Here is a 20,513-nt window from a genome sequence, read left to right as displayed (position 1 = left end):
AGCCCCATTTACCGGCGTGAGTAGGGTTGCCATATGGAAGAATTAAATGTCCTGATAAAAATCCTGACATCACCCTAAAAATCCGGACATTTCTTGTAACAGAGATTATGGCGTAGCTTGAACGACGCCCCGGCGGCGCGCTGCTCTCTGCGGTGTACTGCATCGTTGAAAGAAATATTATTGTTTTCGTTGATTACTTACTAATACTTTTATGTATTCTTTCATTCATGAAAACTGTGTTAACTTTGAAATAAATATATGAAGACTTTGAAGTAAACATTTTTTTATAAGGTCTTTCCTAAAAATCCGGACACTTGCCAAGTCCGGCCGCAATCCGGACAAAGGGTCAAAAATCCTGACATGTTCGGACAAATTCGTATGGCAACCCTAGGCGCGAGCCTTTTTATTACAAGTTTCTTTCAATATTGTGGGGGTGGGATTTGGGCTACTTCACAAAAGTTATTAAATAGCCTCGTTATTAACTTTTCCGCAGTTTTCCCCATTTTTTGCAAAGCGGCCGCTCTGGCTTTTCACTTTTTTTAATTTAATCCCACTTAAGACTGTCTTCAATGGATGGGAATCCGTACGCCGCTCCGGTGTGCGAGCAGGATATCGCTATATAGGCGCATATCACTGTCACTCTCATACACCGAAGCGACAATGAGCAAATTAGCATCTAATGTCATTACCGCGTAAATGTTAAGGGGATTGGCCGGTCAAAGTATTTAGCAGATGGCGCCAGCATAGCTTGCCCCGTCAATCCCTAGATTTGTGTCAATTTTTTATTTTATTTTATGCCCTGTGAAAAAGATGTAATGGGATAGTGGACTGTATTTGAATAATAAGAGGACTGACTGTACATGTAATAGTTGAAAATGGTACACTCTTTATGTAATTATTTCTTAATTGTATTTTTTGTAGATATGAGTACAGGATGTTTTATAAAGGCGTCGAACGCGATTTTATTCAGCATGTTTATGAATACTTCAGTCGTTCCAAACCAGACGCCGTTGTGTATAAAATCCCACATAGTAAGTAAATACCTACATGTAAAGTATCTATCTAATCATATTTACAGAATAATATCATAAGCACATAGCCATTTTATTAGGGTTCCGTACCCAAAGGGACCATATGTATGTATAAACGGGACCCTATTACTAAGACTTCGCTGTCCGTCCGTCCGTCCGTCCGTCCGTCTGTCACCAGGCTGTATCTCACGAACCGTGATAGCTAGACAGTTGAAATTTTCACAGATGATATATTTCTGTTGCCGCTATAACAACAAATACTAAAAACAGCATAAAATAAAGATTTAAATGGGGCTCCCATACAACAAACGTGATTTTTGACCAAAGTTAAGCAACGTCGGGAGGGGTCAGTACTTGGATGGGTGACCGTTTTCTTTTTTGCTTTTTTTTTGTTTTTTTTTTGCATTATGGTACGGAACCCTTCGTGCGCGAGTCCGACTCGCACTTGCCCGGTTTTTGTTTTTTTTTTTACTTCGAAATTATAGGAAAGGAAATGCCAGTTTTGTAAATTCAGATTTATTTGTTTTTCCTAAATTCTCCATTAGTAAGTCGTTATTATTGATAATATTTAACATAAAAATCGACTTCACAAAACAATTTATTGCCAATAACATGCCATAGTCGGAAATAACTATCTTTTAATAATTACATTTAATTTATTTTTATGTTAAAGATCATTTATTAACACACAAGATATTTACAGTGGTAAACGAAATTAATAACTAGCTTAAATCTAAAATAGGCCCTTGAGGCATTGTACCAAGTATTACAATTAGTTCAAAGATGTAAAATACTCGTCTATGAGGTTCCATTAGGGCCTTTAACAGCACTGTTTAAATGCAAACGCCTAATTTAATTTTATTTATAATTTTAACCTAAAAAATAAGATTAGTAAATAATATTGATACAAAAAGTCCCTCATTAACATATTTCAAATTCACTTTCTTACAGACCTTCGATGCAATTCTCCTTCCGTAAGAAACAGTGAAAGCGATTTTGAACACCGTTTAGATCTCGAAAGCCCTATCTTGCAACAAAACGTGACGGACTTATTTGAAAGGTATTAATTTTAAAATACGTACATCATGCATCATTACTTCATTACAATTAAAAAGTTCGTTTCGTATAGGTACAATAATACCTATAATATAGTTGTAAAATAAAATAAAAATACTAGTGTAATGGAGAAAAGATGTAAACAAGTACCTATCTTATTCTTAATAAATAATACAACATACTTAACAAACAATTTATTAAGTTTATGTTTAATTACAGATTCAAGTTGGCACATAATAGACAATACAAAAATATCGAAGAGCACTTCATGAGGTTATCTGTGTTCCTGAAAAATGTCAGGTACCTATGGAAAATAAATATTATTGTATTTCTAATTATTTGATCCAATAACGTGATTTACGTAGCAAAAACTTACGACACCACCTCACTATGCTATCTTGCGGCTAAGAGTCGGGCGGTATTTTATTAACCCTATAGATAGGTTTAAATGTATTTTTTTTTCTTACAAGTATTATTATTCATTTGACAATAGCAACACATCCATTGCCACTTAGTGCGCACGCTAGTAGCGCGTAGCCACGCTTTCGCCGTATGGAGAGCATAGTCGCTACGAACAGTGTACCCGACTGTCGGGTTCTTGGCCCTGAATGTGATAATACGAGTATATCAAAGATTTCAAAAGTAAAGGAGCCCACTGATGAACAGTCCGCCGGACGGTATCAACCTGTCAGTTGTTCGGAACTGTCAAAATTTTGTTCTAACTGACAGGCCGATACCGTCCGGCGGACTGTTAATCAGTGGTAGGGAATGCTCCCGGTACTGAGTTTGTATGGCGAGAACCGGGAATTCCCGGTTCCAGTACTGTATTTGTATAGAAACTCGGTACCGGGAGCACTCCCTAATCAGTGGGCCCCTTAAAGATAGGGCCATTAGAACATGTGGCACAATCCTTGTTCAAAGGAGTAAAACAAGCGACATCTATAGTCTATTTACTTTGTATTACCTATTTGTAACAACTTTTTTTTTTATTTTTACCATCATGCAATAAACGATATTATGAAAGTTCATTCCTTTAATGTGAGTTGCTAACATTTTACGACGCGTGGCCAAAACTTGGCTATTTAATGTATAAACTTTAACTATTAATGCTCTTCTTTTCTTCACAATAAGGAGATGTTAAGGTTATTTTGGTAACACCTCGCCCGTTTATCTAATTTGTCTGTACGAGTTCCATAAAGGGTACTATAAATAAATAAATAAATATTGGGGACATCTTACACAGATCAACCTAGCCCCAAACTAAGCAAAGCTTGTACTATGGGTGCTAGGCGACGACAGCGATACACATACTTATATAGATAAATACATACTTATATACATAGAAAACACCCATGAATCAGGAACAAATATTAGTGTTTATCACACAAATAAATGCCCTTACTGGGATTCGAACCCAGGACCAACACCACCACCACCACTACTACACCATTAGAGACTATTTTACACCATTAGAGAACCGTATTGCATTTTTGCATCCGTAATACACACAATTGACAGAATAACAAAGTGTGTAATGACAATGACTATAACATACTTAATATTTTCATAGAAGAAAATGAAGTTTATGTTACGATAAATCTGTTTAAAGTTAGCTAGGGCTATTAACTCAAGTACCTACTTACCTGATTATTTTGTAATTTAATTACAGATACATACAGTCTGTCAACAGCCAACAAGGATCTTACAAACTGTCTGTCAACCAATTTGCAGACTTGACAGAGGATGAGTTGGCATTGTTATCTGGTACTAAACTCAAAGGGGAAACAGTCAATTCGACGCATAGTTTTTTAGATAATGACGATATTGAGGACAGTAAGGACTTCGATTGGAGATCGTATGATGCAGTGACGCCAGTTAAAGGTATGTTCTGAATATAAATAATAGCCATAGTAGGCTAGCTGCCCAATTCGAACTTTAAGATACAAATTTTAAACTCTTAAACTCAAAACCTAATGAACGGATTTTCATGCGGAATTTACTTATCGATTGAGGAATGTTTAGGGTTCTACTCGTGCGAAGCAGAGGCGGGTCGCTAGAAATCTTAATTAATATGTATTAATACAGATGTAATTTCGCTTGAACAAATCTAAAATTTCATGGAATGACTTTAACAAATAAGGAAAATACGTTCCGTTCTATCTTTGAACCGCTCTCTTGCAAAAGCCTGTTTGCATTTGCCTCAGTATACTTAGGAGGTATCTTTTTTTTCCTCAGATCAGACATTTTTATGCGGGAGTTGCTACGCGTTCACAGTCGCCGCGGCCATCGAGTCAGCGGCATACATCAGTAATGGCTGTAACAACCTGGTAGAAGCCAGCGAACAAGCAATCATAGACTGCTCGACGGGCAAGAATGGGTAAGCGTGCAACCGTTTCCTAGTTTTAGTAGCAATGAGTTATTTTAGCTATCGAATCATCCGCTAGATGTCGCTGTGGCGTGTGTGAGAAATTCTACTTCACGCTGTTAAGATTTTTCCGGGAAACATGACCTCTGACCGGTAATGAGTTTCGTTACGTTTGAGTAACAGTTGTGCTTCATTACTCATTACCTCATTTGATTTATTGCCTTCATCTACGGTCTGTAAGAGGGCTTTTAATTCTGGGACTAATTACAGGACGAAAGTTCATACTGAATGGTGAATAGAGCTCTACGAATAATAGTGATTTACGATTCAAAATACAAGTGCGGAAAGTATAGGAAATTCGGAACGAGTGGCGATAGAGACCGATAGGAGTGTTTTAAATCGACACGAGTTGCGAATTACATAATCGCACGTGTACAGTACAACGTCGCCCTTAAAATTTTCGCCATATAAACGGAAAGTGCTTATTTCCGCACTAGTGAGGGAAAGAGCACTTTCCGTGCGTATGTCGATAGTTTAAAAGGACATATGTAATGTAACACGTTGTACGATACCTGTGCGAGTTGGTAATTCGCAGCTCGTGTCGATTTTAAACATTCCCATCGGACGTGTTTTAATTAATCGCCACTCGTTTCGAATTTCCTTTTTTTCGCACTTGTATAACTATTTCGTGATAATGGGGTTACAACCTCTACGCGGACGAAGTCACCAAATGAGATTAGTGGAACAAAATTTTAGCGAAGCTATTTGGATATTTAGCTTTAACTTTGCTGACAATTTATATAAATAATCTGTATTGAATTATTACATTTATTTTCAGAAATGGCAATCAGGGATGTAATGGTGGATTTTTAAGTTCTAGCCTGCAATGGGTCAAAAAGAATGGCATTCCCTTAAGAAAAGATTATGGACCTTATTTGGCAATGGTAAGAGGAAATAAGAAACAAGACTACCAAAGTCACAGTTTAACTCTTAAAAAGTCAAGAACTCTTAAAGGCATCACCGCGTAACCCAACGGGTACCACATGGGCCCGATTCCGATTTTGAAATAGACATCTATTAGACATCTGATAGACATCACCAAGATACGATAACGATATGTTTAAGATCTAACCTGTCAAATTTGACATTTGCGCGATTCTGGAGATACTCTTGAACGATTTCCACAGGATATAACTCAGAGATGATAGAGATCCAATTCACATCTAATAGATATCTTACTCTATCTAACGTAAAAGTGACATTGGTTGCCCGAGTTGCGCTGCAAAAGAGAACTAGTTGATATCCAAACTATAACATATCTAGAATAGAATGGATCTAGTACGTGTCGTCTCTTGTGAATATCTTGAAGTTCGAATACGGCAGCATGGCGTCATCACACATTATCTTACGAAGGTCGATGACATGTCCAGTATGTACGAGCGAAGTCCGGATTTATCCGGGTCTCAAACTTGGAATTTCGGCACAATGCGAATTGAAATATTTCGTGGTGAGAGTTCCGACTGAACGTCTAGCGACCTTCAACCACAAGGGGAAGTTTTGGTCGTATCGTGTCAAGTTCCGGCATTTTCGCGGCCGTCCCTGACACTGGGGGGCGTAACTTGTGTAATGAATCGCAGCCATAATGTGTTTATTTTGTAGTTTCTATTTTTAGGGTTCCGTACCCAAAGGGTAAAACGGGACCCTATTACTAAGACTCCGCTGTCCGTCCGTTCGTCCGTCCGTCTGTCACCCTGGCTGTATCTCACGAACCGTGTGATAGCTAGACAGTTGAAATTTTCACAGATGATGTATTTCTGTTGCTGCTATAACAATAAATACTAAAAAGTACGGAACCCTCGGTGGGCGAGTCCGACTCGCACTTGTCCGGTTTTTTTAGATATTTTTTACGGTTCATTACCCAAAGGGTAAAATAATATGTAAAAGGGTAAAATAACTAATAATGACGGTCAAATTAGGGGTAGGCCTTTGCCCAGCAGTGGGACACGTAAGGCTCCAAATAAATAAATAAATGTCGGTCAAAATGTTAAGCTATTTCTAAGTAATGCGTCAAAATATTTGCTTAGTTTTTGGAGCAATTACCTACTTATTTTATTAGTTTTCAATTAAGTTTTATTTACAATATAGGTATATACACATTTATTTCAGGAGGGATATTGTCATTTGAAACAAACACGATTAATGTATATACACAATTACATCAGATTGCAGAACGAAATCAAGGCCATTAAGGTAAGTAGAGTCAGACCAAGAACAGTCTGCGGTGGATTTGATAGCCCACGCAGCGAAAGTGTTATTTAAAATGTCATACTTCTATGAAATTATGACGTATAAATGACACTTGCACCGCGTCAGGCGTGGCTCACTCCGCGATTTCGTCGCTTTGCTACAGGTAGCTAAAAGTACATCCGTTCGGCCTCAATTTTGGGGTTTGCCATAAGCCGCGCGTGGCGCTGTCGCCACCTAGCGGCCATATCTGTGCTGATCGTAACAGACGCGTTTTGTTAGGGAGTGAGTCTTCTGTACCTAGTACTATTATTTATTCTGTGACCGCGTGGGCTATCAAATCCGCTGCAGACTATTTTTGGTCCGACTCTATAGAACATGTGACAGGATTGTTATTGTAGATGCAGAGCGGCTACCATGAAAACCGAAATTCGCAAATTGCGGGAATCTTTCTCTTTTACTCTAATTACTCCTTCGTTGGAGTAAAAGAGAAAGATCCCCGCAATTTGCGAATTTCGCGGTAGCCGCTCAGTTTTCCCATGATATGATTGCACTTGTCCCAACTAGGGTTACCGGATACAAATTTAGAATTTCCTGACAAAATTCCTGATTTCCTATTTTTTTCCTGACATTCATATTGACGACGACGGGAGGACGGGGTCGGGGGGGGAGGGGGCTAGGATGTTGTACCTACTTTGAGTAAAGATTTGTTAATTAATAATTACGAAGTTATTGATAAGTTGAGTTGATCTCATTTATAATTTTTTTACAATGTTTTTGGATTCCTATAAGTAGGTAAATAAAAAAGTCTATCAATTCAATAAATTCCTGACATTTTCCGTGTTCCGTCCCCATTCCTGACAAAAAGCCAAAATTCCTGACCTGTCAGGAAAATCCCTGTCATCTACCCCCACCCTGCCCTACCCTACCCATCATCCATCCACCCTACCCTACCCTACCCTACCATCATCATCTACCCTAGTCCCAACTCACTATATTGTTCTCTCCTTTCTAGGCCGCTCTTCGTCAGCACGGTCCTCTGGCGACCGTCATGCATGTACCGGGGTCGTTATATTACTATCGCTCTGGAGTGTACGATGATAATACCTGGTGAGATTTGTATTTTACAGTTTTTTTTTGTTAACAACATACATATTTTATTCGCTCATACCTTACCGACGTTTTTCGTTGACGGCATTATATTTAAACCGTAGGTAATAAAATTATACACTTGGTCAAGCAAATCTTGTCAGTAGGAAAAGGCGCGAAATTCAAATTTTCTATGGGACGATAAACCTTCGCGCCTACATCTTTTAAATTTGCCGCCTTTTTCTACTGACAAGGTTTGCTTGACCATCTATATCGTCCTTAATAATTTAAAACTAGTTATTTTAAAACTATAGTTTTTTACAATTTGCTGCTGCTTATTTAATGCTTAGTAAAATACAGTTTTTATATTAAATCACTTTTGGAGAGATATTTAGTTTGCGTAAAAATAGGTGATAATATTTCACTACAAGTAAGTAATCAATTTTTTGAAAATAAATATGTATTCCTCTACCTACCTTATTTAGATGAGTATAGGTATAAATAAATTGTTTCAAACAGATGACTCGCGTAATTTCAGTATGTTTCAGTCAAAAAAATCGCTCGACATGTCGATGCAGAGTGTTTGGTACATCGTTTGCCAAATTAAAATGGCAGATAGGTTGAGTCATTTGCTATCTTCTCAGGCCTAGAAATTTTGAATTTGACGCAAAAAAAAAAATTACCACTCTATGCCAGTTTTTTGTTAATTCCAAAATTTCACTTGCGTAATAGTAGTAAAAAAAACCATGGCCAATTTTGTTTTTTCTAGGCATGAGAAGATAGCAAATGACTCAACCTATCTGCCGTTTTAATTTGGCAAACGATATACCAAACACCCTGTATAATATATTATGTTCGTTAGAGTATATTTAATGTTTTTTTTTTTTTTAGTCTATCAGTACCGGGAAGTCAAACACACGCCGTACTCATAGTTGGCTACGGGAAAGAAAACGGTAAAAGGTACTGGCTGGTCAAGAACTCATGGGGCGCTAGATGGGGCGACGAAGGTTACTTCAAACTAGACATGGAGAAAAACTTGTGTGGAATAACGAATCTAGTATACGCTGTTGTTGATCCGAATTCGCTTAGAAAACAGTGTAAGAAAGTTAGCTTTGGAGAGGTGTTAAAATAAAATATCTAGTTTATTTTCCAAGTTCAGTGGAGGTTGTTGAAACTTGTAGAGATTCTTAATGAAACAGCTTACTACGCTGCTGGCTGAAGTTATAAATAATGTAAGAAATTAAAAGTAGTATGAGAATTTAAAATGATTCAACCTTTTCAATTTTGTTACCCCTGTTGTAACCTCGGAAAACGTTACCCTAATTTTTATAACATTTTACAACCAAAATCAAGTATTGTCTACCGTTGTCTACCGTCTTGTCTACCGTTTGTACAAACGCGAATTTTTCGAAGATTTGTAGGTATAAGAGTTTCCATTTCTATGACAAATGGTCAAAAATATGCACAGAGAAATAATCGCCTGCTTTAAATACCAAAAAAAAAGTCGCAACACAGGAAATAAAATGCGTTTGTACGGGACAGCCCGTGGAATGCTCCTTATATGTTTTAGGACCAAATATGTACGTCACCTATTAAGTTTATTTTACCTTCACATTTGTTAAACATTTGATTCCTCGTGCTAAACTATAACTTAATTATCTAGTGATTCATATTTTTTATTATTATATTGTTAATAAATATTTCTCAATATGTATTAGATGTTTTAAATTTTAGAATTTAGGTTTTTCGGTTCATGAATTCGTAAGGAAGTAATAATACGTTTTTTTGTAATTGTAGACTAACATAGCTTTATAGGTAATTTAAAATTAAATAAAGCACATTAATGTTTATAGCTTTCTTTTCTGATAAAACGTTTGGTTTTAAATTAATTAAAATAGGTTCTGTATTTCTGGGTTTTATTTTTGGTAATCTCCTCTTGACAGTACTACCTACAGCAACTCATGCCTTTGACAAGTGAATTGAACCAACTACATTGAACTAAATAATAATTGAGCAAGTTAAAAATAAACATTATAGGTAATTTTTTACTGACATATCTTAGCGTAAAAAATGTCACGCACACGCCAAAATTATTGGTATAATCTTAAAAGATTTTCCTTATTCAATTCATTCTTATTGTGGTGGTTACCTTTTGGTGCGCGAGAGATTCACAGCGAACCGTGTCAAGATTCACAACAATATCAAAATTTTAACATAAAAACTGGTTTATTAAAGTGTAAAATCAGAATACGGCTCTAAGCGAGTTCTTACGACAGCACACGACGCCTACGTACGTACGTATCTTTCGTACGTATACGTATCTTACGTACGCCGTTGAAAGGGTTAAGATAACGACATTCCCGACTAATTACACGAACCTACCACAAACTACCCTATGTCAATCCCACAGAACAAGACTGATTGCGAATCTAATTTAAATCGAACGATACCCTTAGAGCCACTCGCACCATCCCCTAACCAAAAAGAATAGATAGGTAGTATAGAGGGGTCCTGTCATGTCATGGTAAATGTTGTAGTCACTGTAAATTTACTGCCATCTATCGACACACGACTATACCTCAAAATAAACAAGTATAAAATTATAAAAAAAATAATATATATGGATAAATGATTTTATTATTTTTATATCATTTTGACCCATGTTCATTCACTGATATCTACCCGAGAATAGGCTAAAGGTGTGTGCGCCATCTATCCGAGAATGACTTTTTCTTGATTTCCGAGGCACGTTTTTTTCTGACTTTATTCATCTTATACGAAGTTACACATGTCTTTGCCCTAACTAAAGGTAATGAAATTTCGATTTTCGATGTTAGTGGTAGGCCCTTTGTTTTTATAGCACGAACTATCGTTCCACATTTTTTTAAATTACCTTAATCCTACAAAATGTAAAATTGATATTATATCATGCCCTCCAAATTAACTGCTTGTATCATAAAAGCAAAACATCTTACAATACAAAACTTCTGCAAAATAACCTTTGAACAAATGAAATTATTTAATGAAATATTTTTATTTGTGTTACTTTAATTAAAAGTGGAAAGTATATAATAACCTGATAATAAATTAGTTTTAGGTTTAGATTATGTGTTATTTTATTAATAAAAGTTATTTCTATTTAAATAGACCGTGTAAATGAACTACTTATGAGTGAATCATTTGTCTGTCATTTTTTATATTTGTACTTACTGAGAATTTACCAACAATAGTGTTTGTACAAAATTATTAAACGTGATCTACCTACATTTATGTAGGTACACTGTTTATGGTCGTAACTTATTGACTATTGTCAATGAGTAGAGTTATATGTAATAGTAAATCTGGATATCCCTAGAGTCTAGTATGTTATTTGTAGTTTCCAAACTTTATCAAATTATTACTCTAAAGGTCCTCGGGCCTCAAAATAGTCTTACTGCCGTCCTTACGGACAAATCAACAACTTGGAGACATTTCGTGTAACACAGAATAATAGTTTCTTGTTTTGATAGCATAATTGCTTTCGGAGTAGCAGTGTTGGAGAAAAAGTAATTGAATTACAAATTGTGTTGCTTAACTTCAAACTCGGGTCAAATGTACAGACTTACCCCTTCTTTTCTATATTTGTCCACAATTTAATCCACTTAAGGGATGATTTCGGGGATAAAAAATATGTTATAATCTTATACAAAATATATGCCAATTACAATAAAGTTACTGCATATATAATTTCTGATAATAAAATTACCTACTACGTTTTTTTTTTCCAGGTTCTAGAATATTTTCCCTAAATTCAAATACAGTTGGAGTCGTTTTGGTGATTCATCTGAAGACAAAATAATCACATTTCAGCAATTTGTTAATTTTGAAAATAATTCGGTTTAGATATGTGGTCGATAAATTGTAGGTAGATACTTTGCCTGGAAAAGGGTTGATGAAATTAAATTAAGTACATTTTTTTCAGACATTGGTGTGCCGTGTGTTTTTTTTTTACCTTTTCTATATTACTTATAGGTCAAATGTTAAGATAAAGTAGTAAGGCAATTTGATTACCATTTAATGTAATTTTACATACAAATACAAATTACATATTCATTTAAATTACATTTAATTCAACTAATAATTAAATAACAGAAGTAATTAATTACGCCCAACACTGCTGAGTGAAGGAAGTACAAAACAATGAATAATTATTCCTCGGGATCGGGTCTATCGGTAGTTTGCAGAATTAATTCAAGGTCACGGGCGGGTTCTGCGCTTGGCGCGAGCGCGGGTACAGAGTAGAGATACAACGGATATAGTTGTTTGGCCGGATACCGGATATTCGGCCTGATCATTGGCCGAATATCCGGTATCAGGCCGCCGAATATTCGGCCAGCGGAACTATACACCTACATTTCGGTTTTTCAGGTGCGCATTCTGCAGGTTTGACCTGATTCCTAGTAAACGTTCGCGCGGACTCATTTTGTTTACTCCGAAATCAAGCAATGTTACTATACGGTATCCGGCCGGCTAGTTGATCACTATCCGGTATCCGGCCGGATAGTAAAATAATGGCCGGATAGGCCGGATACCGGATAGTAACCGGATCTCTAGTACAGAGGGTCTACCGCGAACCACTTTTGACGTGTTTTTGACGTTGTTGTTTGTGTTCGCTGTCGCTCTTGTATATTCGTACGTAAGTGTGACAGGGAGGCAACACGTCTAACTTGGTTCGCAGTAGGCCTTTTATACAGACAATGCTAAACGTAGCACATATCGGTGCCTATCTCGTTGCATAATAATTGATTGTCCTAATGTAATGTTACGCATAAGGGGTTGTGCACAAATCACGCGAGGTGTTTTCGGCTACTTTTTGACCCCCCTTGACTATTGACCCTTTTTGACCCCTGGTGATATTTGGTGAGGTTTTTTGCTACCCCCCTCCCCCCACACAACCTCGCGTGTATTTTTTTGAAATTATTTCATTCGACCTAATTTTAAGATAAGTAGTATTGTATAATAGAAAATCTTGTTTATTTTTCTTTTTTCGTTAAATGGACTCGCTATTTTGAAGTGCAAAGTGAAGAAAAAGTATCTACTCATGTGGTAGGTCTTTCTTTCTTAGTTTCGTTCACTGTAGAAAAATATACGTAAGGTTGCCTTATACCCCCCTCCCCCAACGTGATCTATCGCGATTTTTTCGTGACCCCCCCTCCGCCTATCGAACCTCGCGTGATTTGTGCACAAGCCCTAAAACTCTTTACGCATAATTTTTCTCCAGCTGAAACAGAAAGTATTTTCGAAAATATATTGCATAGGTTGTGAAAAATCCTAACCTAAAATCTAACCTACCCTAGATTAAGGTAGGTTCGTTCTATAATTTTTCAGAAATGTTACTTAATAGTTACAGTACAATAATAACTACCTATGCGAAATGAGTTTTATACGTAACATTACAAGGACAATCAATTATTATGGGACCCCCAGTTTATAGACAGCTAGACAGTAAACCAGAGGGGCTTATTTTGCGGGCATTATTTCTCTTTTACGCCAATCAGGGCGTAATTAGAGTGACAGAGAATAATGCCCGCAATTTGTGAAATCGGCTAGCTGAATCGACGTTTGCGCCCACACCACCTGATTTGATCAGCCAATTTAATAAGATTTCATAACTTGCTAAAAATGGAATAATATATTTCCTTTAGAAAAGTAAAATATAATAGGGAAAATGCGAATGTTTTGAAATGCTTACGGGAAATAACACATTTGAGAAATAATAAAGAGGTAAAAATTGCGAATGGAAGAAATCGCAACTTGGAAAAAACGATTTCCGGATTTTTTTATAAGTAACTAACTTTTATAAGTAGGTACAGTCACCTGCAAAAACATGTTACTCTTTGAAGGCCGCAAAATTATCTGACACGATCTTATTTGTAGAGCCATAAGAGCGAGTCACATATTTTTGCGGCCTTTGAAGAGTATAACATGTTATTGCAGGTGACTGTACCTACCAGCTACACAAATACACCGTGGAAATGTCAACCGTAAGGTAGGTACCTATTCATGTTACGGTTCATGAGATACCAGCTGACAGATTAATAAAAACAGCGGACATCGGAACCAGCGACTATAAAAAATATATAGCGAGGGACTGTCTCATTTCAAACAGAGACAGAGATAATGATACTGCCTTTGTCTTACGCTAGTCATGTACAGTCAGCAGCAGAACTCGCTATACACTCCAGGTGCTCAAAGAGAGGTAAACGTTTAAACTGTCAAAAAGTTGTTGGCTGTCATAGTAGTATTTACTTGTGAGCGCTTAACGTGTTACAAATATCTTAACAGTCGCTATTCATTAATTTCTACACTTACAACAAGTCATTGATACCTTAGCTGTCAAAAAACCAATGGTATCTAAGCGGTCAACGTGTCAAATATGTCTGAACAATATGGAAAAATAGTCTTTAAAGCATACAAGTATGGTCGAATATTGAATGAAAGATAGCCATGCTAATTTCAGGTAAAGCGTTTTGACAATCATCGAAAGCAGTACAGTCTTGTCATCACATACATCTATCTCACGTTTTATCCTTCAACCATTTGACAGGAGCCTCTCGGTCAACTTACTGCAAACTATTTCTTTTAACAGAATCGTCAAAACGAATGACACATAGCGAAAGCTAACTGAAGCGGAATTTAGAGCCAATTGTCAAGGCACGTTGTGGTCTCAGTAACAGGCGTTTGCTTTTCAAAGCAGAGACCGCGGGTACTAATCTCAGTCGTACGCACCTAGAGATTACAGCTTTTTATTTTTTTGGGTTTCATATCTATTATTAATTTCATAATTTGTGTCTTTTGATTTTATGTTATATAATTTTTGAAGCTATGTCACTGTAGCGTATGTACGACTTTCTAACAGAACGTTGTAATAGGTTTGAACTCGCAGTGGGCGTTACTTAGATTACTCCTGTGCGGAAAAAAGCGGCCAAGTGCGAGTCGGACTCGCCCATGAAGGGTTCCATAGCAGCAAGCAACAATAAAATTGCGGTTTACGATTTATGACGTATTAAAAAAAAACTACTTACTAGATCTCGTTCAAACCAATTTTCGGGGGAAGTTTGCATAGTAATTTACAGCATATATTTTTTTTAGTTTTATCATTCTCTTATTTTAGAAATTACAGGGAAGGACACACATTTTACCACTTTGGAAGTGTCTCTCGCGCAAACTATACAGTTTAGAAAAAAAAAATATTAGAAACCTCAATATCATTTTTGAAGACCTATCCATAGATACCCCACACGTCCTATACGTGATGATGAAAAAAAATTTTGAGTTACAGTTGTAAGTATGGGGAACCCCCAAGATTTATTGTTTTTTTTTTCTATTTTTGTGTGAAACTCTTAAAGCGGTTCACAGAATACATCTACTTACCAAGTTTCAACAGTATAGTTCTTATAGTTTCGGAAAAAAGTGGCTGTGACATACGGACGGACAGATAGACAGGCAGACATGAGGGACATAAGGGTTTCGTTTTTTTTGCCATTTGGCTACGGAACCCTAAAAATGGGGGTCTCTTCGAAAACTTACTAAATTAAATTAAAGGATATGAAATCAATGCATTTTATTAATTTCAGACATCATATTTCAAAGTAACATTAAATTTAAGCTTAAGACCTACACAATCGATATTAAATAGAAATAGTCTTAGTTTTATTTTTCAAAACGTTCGGGGTTCGATTCCCGAGCTGAGTACACAATTTTAAATGTATGAATGCAGTTTTTCGTGTTACTAAAATCGATGACATGGTTCCTAAGAAGAGATCGGTGTATATCTTATAGTATCAGATTTTCCCACCCTGTATAGTATATCTTAGTACAATAAGCGGGCTAAATAAATATATTAACATATATAATATGCTCTACGCTTATGCTTAAAATAAAAAACCGATCATACTCGTAGAACCTACAGTAAAGGGCCAAAAAGAATGCACATCGGCAATCATCGCATTTCCGAATACAAACGAATGCTCATTTCCATGTACATCAATTATTAGGTTAGTCGTTTATCAGAATTTGAATTTAGAACTAAATACTTTATTGTTGTTTTGTTTTGATTTCACGTGAAATATATAGAGCTGTAAAACACGATGTAACTATTTTTAATTATTGCTATATTCTTGTTAGGGAAAAATAATCTTCATAAATATATATTTTATATAAGATCGACAAAAAGTGTAATATTGTAATGACAAATCTCTGTTGAACCTTCTTAAAATAATTACTTACATTAACATCCTCATGTTTTTTAAATTGGTTGGCTTCAGATAAAAAATATTTATAAACATTGTGGATAATTTCGCGTGACTGGTAGAGTAACGGCTTACCTTTTTTCCCTATAGATGCCATAGTACAAATTTAATTTTATAGGGGTTTTAGCAGCTCTATATATATAGGTATTGACTTAGATAGGCGACTGCACTCTCTCGCATTTGAACCATGACTGACAAAACAAACGTCATGGTGTGTGCGACACAGATATCGCTATACGAAGTCGAAATTAGCCGATTGCCTCTTTCTAAAGCTCGATGTGCATTCTTTTTGGCCCTTTACTGTACTTATTTATTGTCTAAGTTTGACACTTAACGATAAAATACTTCTTTAAGAAAGGAGGTGTCAATTCATAGCTGCGACAGTATTTATTTTAAAGTTAAACAGATAAAATGTTGATGCTTAGTTACCATTGAAATAACAACTGCTTAGCAACTGGTGGCACCCTGGCTGCTGACGTACGTGATTTGCAGTGCGTGTACAGTTGCCTCCAGAAACTCGCGAACTAAATTGACAGGTCAATGTGCACAAATGATACCACAGTTTGGCCAGTGTTGTTCATATCGATATTTTCAAAAAAGTTTGAATTAGAGAATGTCGGTATTTCCAAAATTGTGCAATTTTATAGTACCTAATAGAAACAAAGATATTGAATAAACATATTGTAATTAAATAAATATTTTATTATATTTATTTTGTTTTATTTGTTAGGAAAACTTACAGCTAGAGTAACAATTAAGTTGTAGGTGATAACATAGAAAAAGTGATTTTGGCTCAAAATACAAAAAAGGCCGGCCCAGACGGGGAAATATTTCGTATAATGTGATTAATTTCTCATTTAATTCGAGTGGTGTGGACGCAAAAATTAAATCGCCTCGGTATCCCTATGGCTTCGATTGTGAAGACCAGTCCCTAAACTGGACGTTTAAGTTGACTTGAGTTGAGTTGAGAAGATAGATGGTCAAGCAAATCTTGTCAGTAGACAAAGGCGCGAAATTCAAATTTACTTTGAGACGATATCCCTTCGCGCCTTCATTTTTCAAATTTGCCGCCTTTTTTTACTGACAAGATCTGCTTGACCAAGTATAAATAATTATGGATCAATCTCATCTACCGGCCACATGTATAAAATTAAATCACCAATTTTAGATTTATGGCGACAACCGAGCTCTTGAAATAAAGAACGGCAAGTTGTTGCACACTAACATGACACTGAAATTTGTCAGTTTCTCATCCGCACCTCCTGATTTGATTGGTAACGACACAATCTTACAATCGAATTAACCACTTTTCTCGTCACATTCACATTAATCGAAATCGTTTGTGACCCCTTTATAATTACGACATGGGTAGTAAGTGCAATATTTTACTTATCGATATCATTTTATCGACATATACCCGTGACTATTTTTTCTTTGCTATTCCTGGGCAACTAGCCGAGGTTACAATCGCTATCGCTTCGTCGACAACGAAAACCATTATGTCTCTCTATCACACTTCCGTATTAGTGCGACAGTGACAGTTGTGTTTCGATCGCTACGGAGCGTAAGCGATCGGCATCTTGGCTACGCGGCCTGGTATCATTTTATTTGTCAAACTCATGTCAATTTAGTTCGCGAGTTTATGGAGGCGACCTTAGGTATTCATGACAGCAGCTTGAATTTGAGCGCTTAGTTACCACTGACATTCTAACCGTTATTGTCATTGTGATTAAATAAGGGTGTATGTGTTAAAGAAAAACTCAGAAGTTAAGGTATATGTGACGAACTGAAAGCCTAAGTGAAAATGACAACTAAGATGTCCTTATTTTTGTGACGATTGAAGTGTATATGTTTTCTTGGACACCTTACCCGCTCAGGTATATCTGCTGCTGACTGTACACTAAGCTAAGTACAGCCACCTACGATAAAATTAATATATTACACAATGCCGCAAAGTATTTGAGGGCCTACCGCGAACCACGTTCGACGTGTTGCCTTTCTGCCGCACTTGTAAATTCGTACGTAAGTGTGACAGGGAGGCAACACGTCGAACGTGGTTCGCGGTAGGCCCTCTGCCACGATTTTATTTGTAGAGCCATAAGAGCATAGGGCTTACCGCGAACCACGTTCGACGTGTTGCCTCTCTATCGCACTTGTAAATTTGTCCGTAGGGTTGACAGGGAGGCAACACTTCGAACGTGGTTCGCGGTAGGCTCTCAGGTCACATGTTTTTGCGGCCTTCGAAGAGTAGTTAACATATTATTGCAGGTGACTGTACTAGCGCCCAAAAGAAAGGGGTGAGTTTAGTTTTGTTGTTCTTATTTACTGACAAATTTGGTTTGTCAGACTATATATATTTGCGAGATTGTATTATATACCTTTGCATCTGGAGGGACTCGGAACGAATTTTGTGATTAGTTGTATTAGTTGTTAGTTTAGGTTAAGAAATTAGTGATTTTTGGATATACCTAGGTACAGTCATCAGCAATAGTATCTTACACAACTAGGGCCGCAAAAATATATGACGCGCTCTTATTGCGCTCCAAATATAGTTGTGTAAGATACTATTGCTGATGACTGTACCTACAAGTAGGTTGATAGTGCCATCGACGAAGATTCACTCCATTCAAAGTACCTACTAAATCTGTGATAGGCACATTAATTCAAGATGTGCGAAGCGAATTGGATAATGATAAAAGGTGTGAAAACTGTTTTGCTAATGTGTACTTTGCTATGAAGTTTCTTACAGGCGCTAAATTTCTGGTAAGGTTTACTCGGGTAATTCCGAATGTCGAAAACTGTCGGATAATTCCGAAAAGAGACTTTTATTATGATGGAATTAAGGGTGATTTTCATCTAAATTTCGGAATTATCCGACATTCGGTATTACCCGAATACACCTTACCTATAATAAAAGTAAAACTAAGTATTTATGTACCAATTTAAGTACGGTACTATAGGTACTTAAATATTGACTTCGCCTGGTGACAGAGGTTTCACGATCTCCAATTTTATTAGCCGTAGACAATTGGTATTCGGAGACCAATTAGTCGTAGACAATTGGTATTTAATGGCATAGAGATTTTAGAGACCTAGTATTAATTCCCTGTACCATAGACCTAGTATTACATAGATGAGCTATACGCGTGCCTCCGTGAGGGACCAAACATACGCAAAGCGACAATATTAAAAACACGTTTTAACATTCCTGACAACATACCAAAAATAATCTACGTAACTCGGTCGGGTTATTTGTTGCCCACCATAAACCATACTAATATTTTTGGTGGGGAACAAACAAAAAGTGAGACTGAGACAAGGACAAGCAATAATACCGCTTTCTCTGCTACTCCTACTGAAATTTCTATAAGTGCATCTCGTTCGGTCGTTTGGCCCCCCGTGTCATCTCTATTTTATTGAACCTCTATGCCCTATACGGCCTATACCTACCCAAGAATAGTACATTTACCAGACGCAATTAACCTCTTTACGAATACGTATTAAACGAAAAGGAGGTAGTGCACGTAACATATATCTACATATAATTTTTGTATTTTAGCTTTGCACGCATTTTCTACGTTTGTAAACTGCAGGGTACTTAACCGCGAAAGTCGAAGTTCGAAAATTGCGGGCATCTTTCTCTGTCACTCTAATTACGCCTTCATTGGAGTAAAAGAGAAAGATCCCCGCAATTTGCGAATTTCTGTTTTCTCGGTAGGCCCTCAGTTAATGTCTGTTGGACCTTTGTCGGGAAAATTCTGGGTTTTAGCAGTGGGGAGACACTCCTCGGCGCCGTTCGCCTCAGCATTGCTGTTATTAGGGCAATTATTAGGGTTGGCACCACTTGACTTCCTTTTGCGTGCAAGACCATAGATAAGATAATCACTTGATTTTTACCACCCTAAATTGCCGAAAGGGATAGTGCCATATATTAGAAAGGGATAGCATGATTCGACCCTGAATCGCTGTCAAACTTCGGGTTTGTAGGAAGTGTCCTTTCTGTACGGTAGTACTATTATTTCTTCTGTGGTTTTAGTTCGCAATTGAGGCACTTAGACACAATTCAATTTGCAAAATAAATGATGTATTTAGTATGTGTGAACTATACAAGAGGATTTTATTTAACTTATCTAATTAGACTAAATATCTATATAAATATTTGTTAAAAAATAAGCTACTACTATTATATTAAAAATACAGTCAAATATTAATATAATACTAACAACTTTTACTTAATCTTTTGATTTCTATGGTTTTCAAATGTAGAAACTAATGGAACTAGAGTAAATTCAAAAATGAACATACATACATACAGCTTTGATTATGACTCGGTTTTGAGTTCGGGTTTAAACTAATATATAACTAGCTCAACATTATGTGAGTGCTGTACAGAATTTAGTGATCCAAAGGACTTGAGCCTTTTAGCTCTTTCTTTTA

General features: G+C 36.6%; 1 protein-coding gene across 1 annotated transcript in view; it reads left to right on the top strand.

Moving 5' to 3' along the window:
* LOC134667142 (guanylate cyclase 32E-like) overlaps positions 1 to 9,540 on the top strand; it is a 186,937-nt gene extending 177,397 nt beyond the window's left edge. Inside the window, exons 25-33 of the mRNA XM_063524433.1 lie at positions 922 to 1,031; positions 1,983 to 2,091; positions 2,307 to 2,387; positions 3,757 to 3,968; positions 4,323 to 4,464; positions 5,291 to 5,396; positions 6,619 to 6,702; positions 7,712 to 7,806; positions 8,677 to 9,540. Coding sequence (XP_063380503.1) covers positions 922 to 1,031; positions 1,983 to 2,091; positions 2,307 to 2,387; positions 3,757 to 3,968; positions 4,323 to 4,464; positions 5,291 to 5,396; positions 6,619 to 6,702; positions 7,712 to 7,806; positions 8,677 to 8,917 — 1,180 coding nt within the window. The 3' untranslated portion in view covers positions 8,918 to 9,540. The remainder of the gene's footprint in view (positions 1 to 921; positions 1,032 to 1,982; positions 2,092 to 2,306; positions 2,388 to 3,756; positions 3,969 to 4,322; positions 4,465 to 5,290; positions 5,397 to 6,618; positions 6,703 to 7,711; positions 7,807 to 8,676) is intronic.
* Positions 9,541 to 20,513: the final 10,973 nt, after the last annotated feature.

Source organism: Cydia fagiglandana, chromosome 9, assembly GCF_963556715.1.
Source record: "Cydia fagiglandana chromosome 9, ilCydFagi1.1, whole genome shotgun sequence".
Lineage (NCBI taxonomy): Eukaryota > Metazoa > Arthropoda > Insecta > Lepidoptera > Tortricidae > Cydia > Cydia fagiglandana.
Note: the sequence above shows the minus strand (reverse complement) of the source record. Positions and strands in the feature narration are given on the sequence as shown.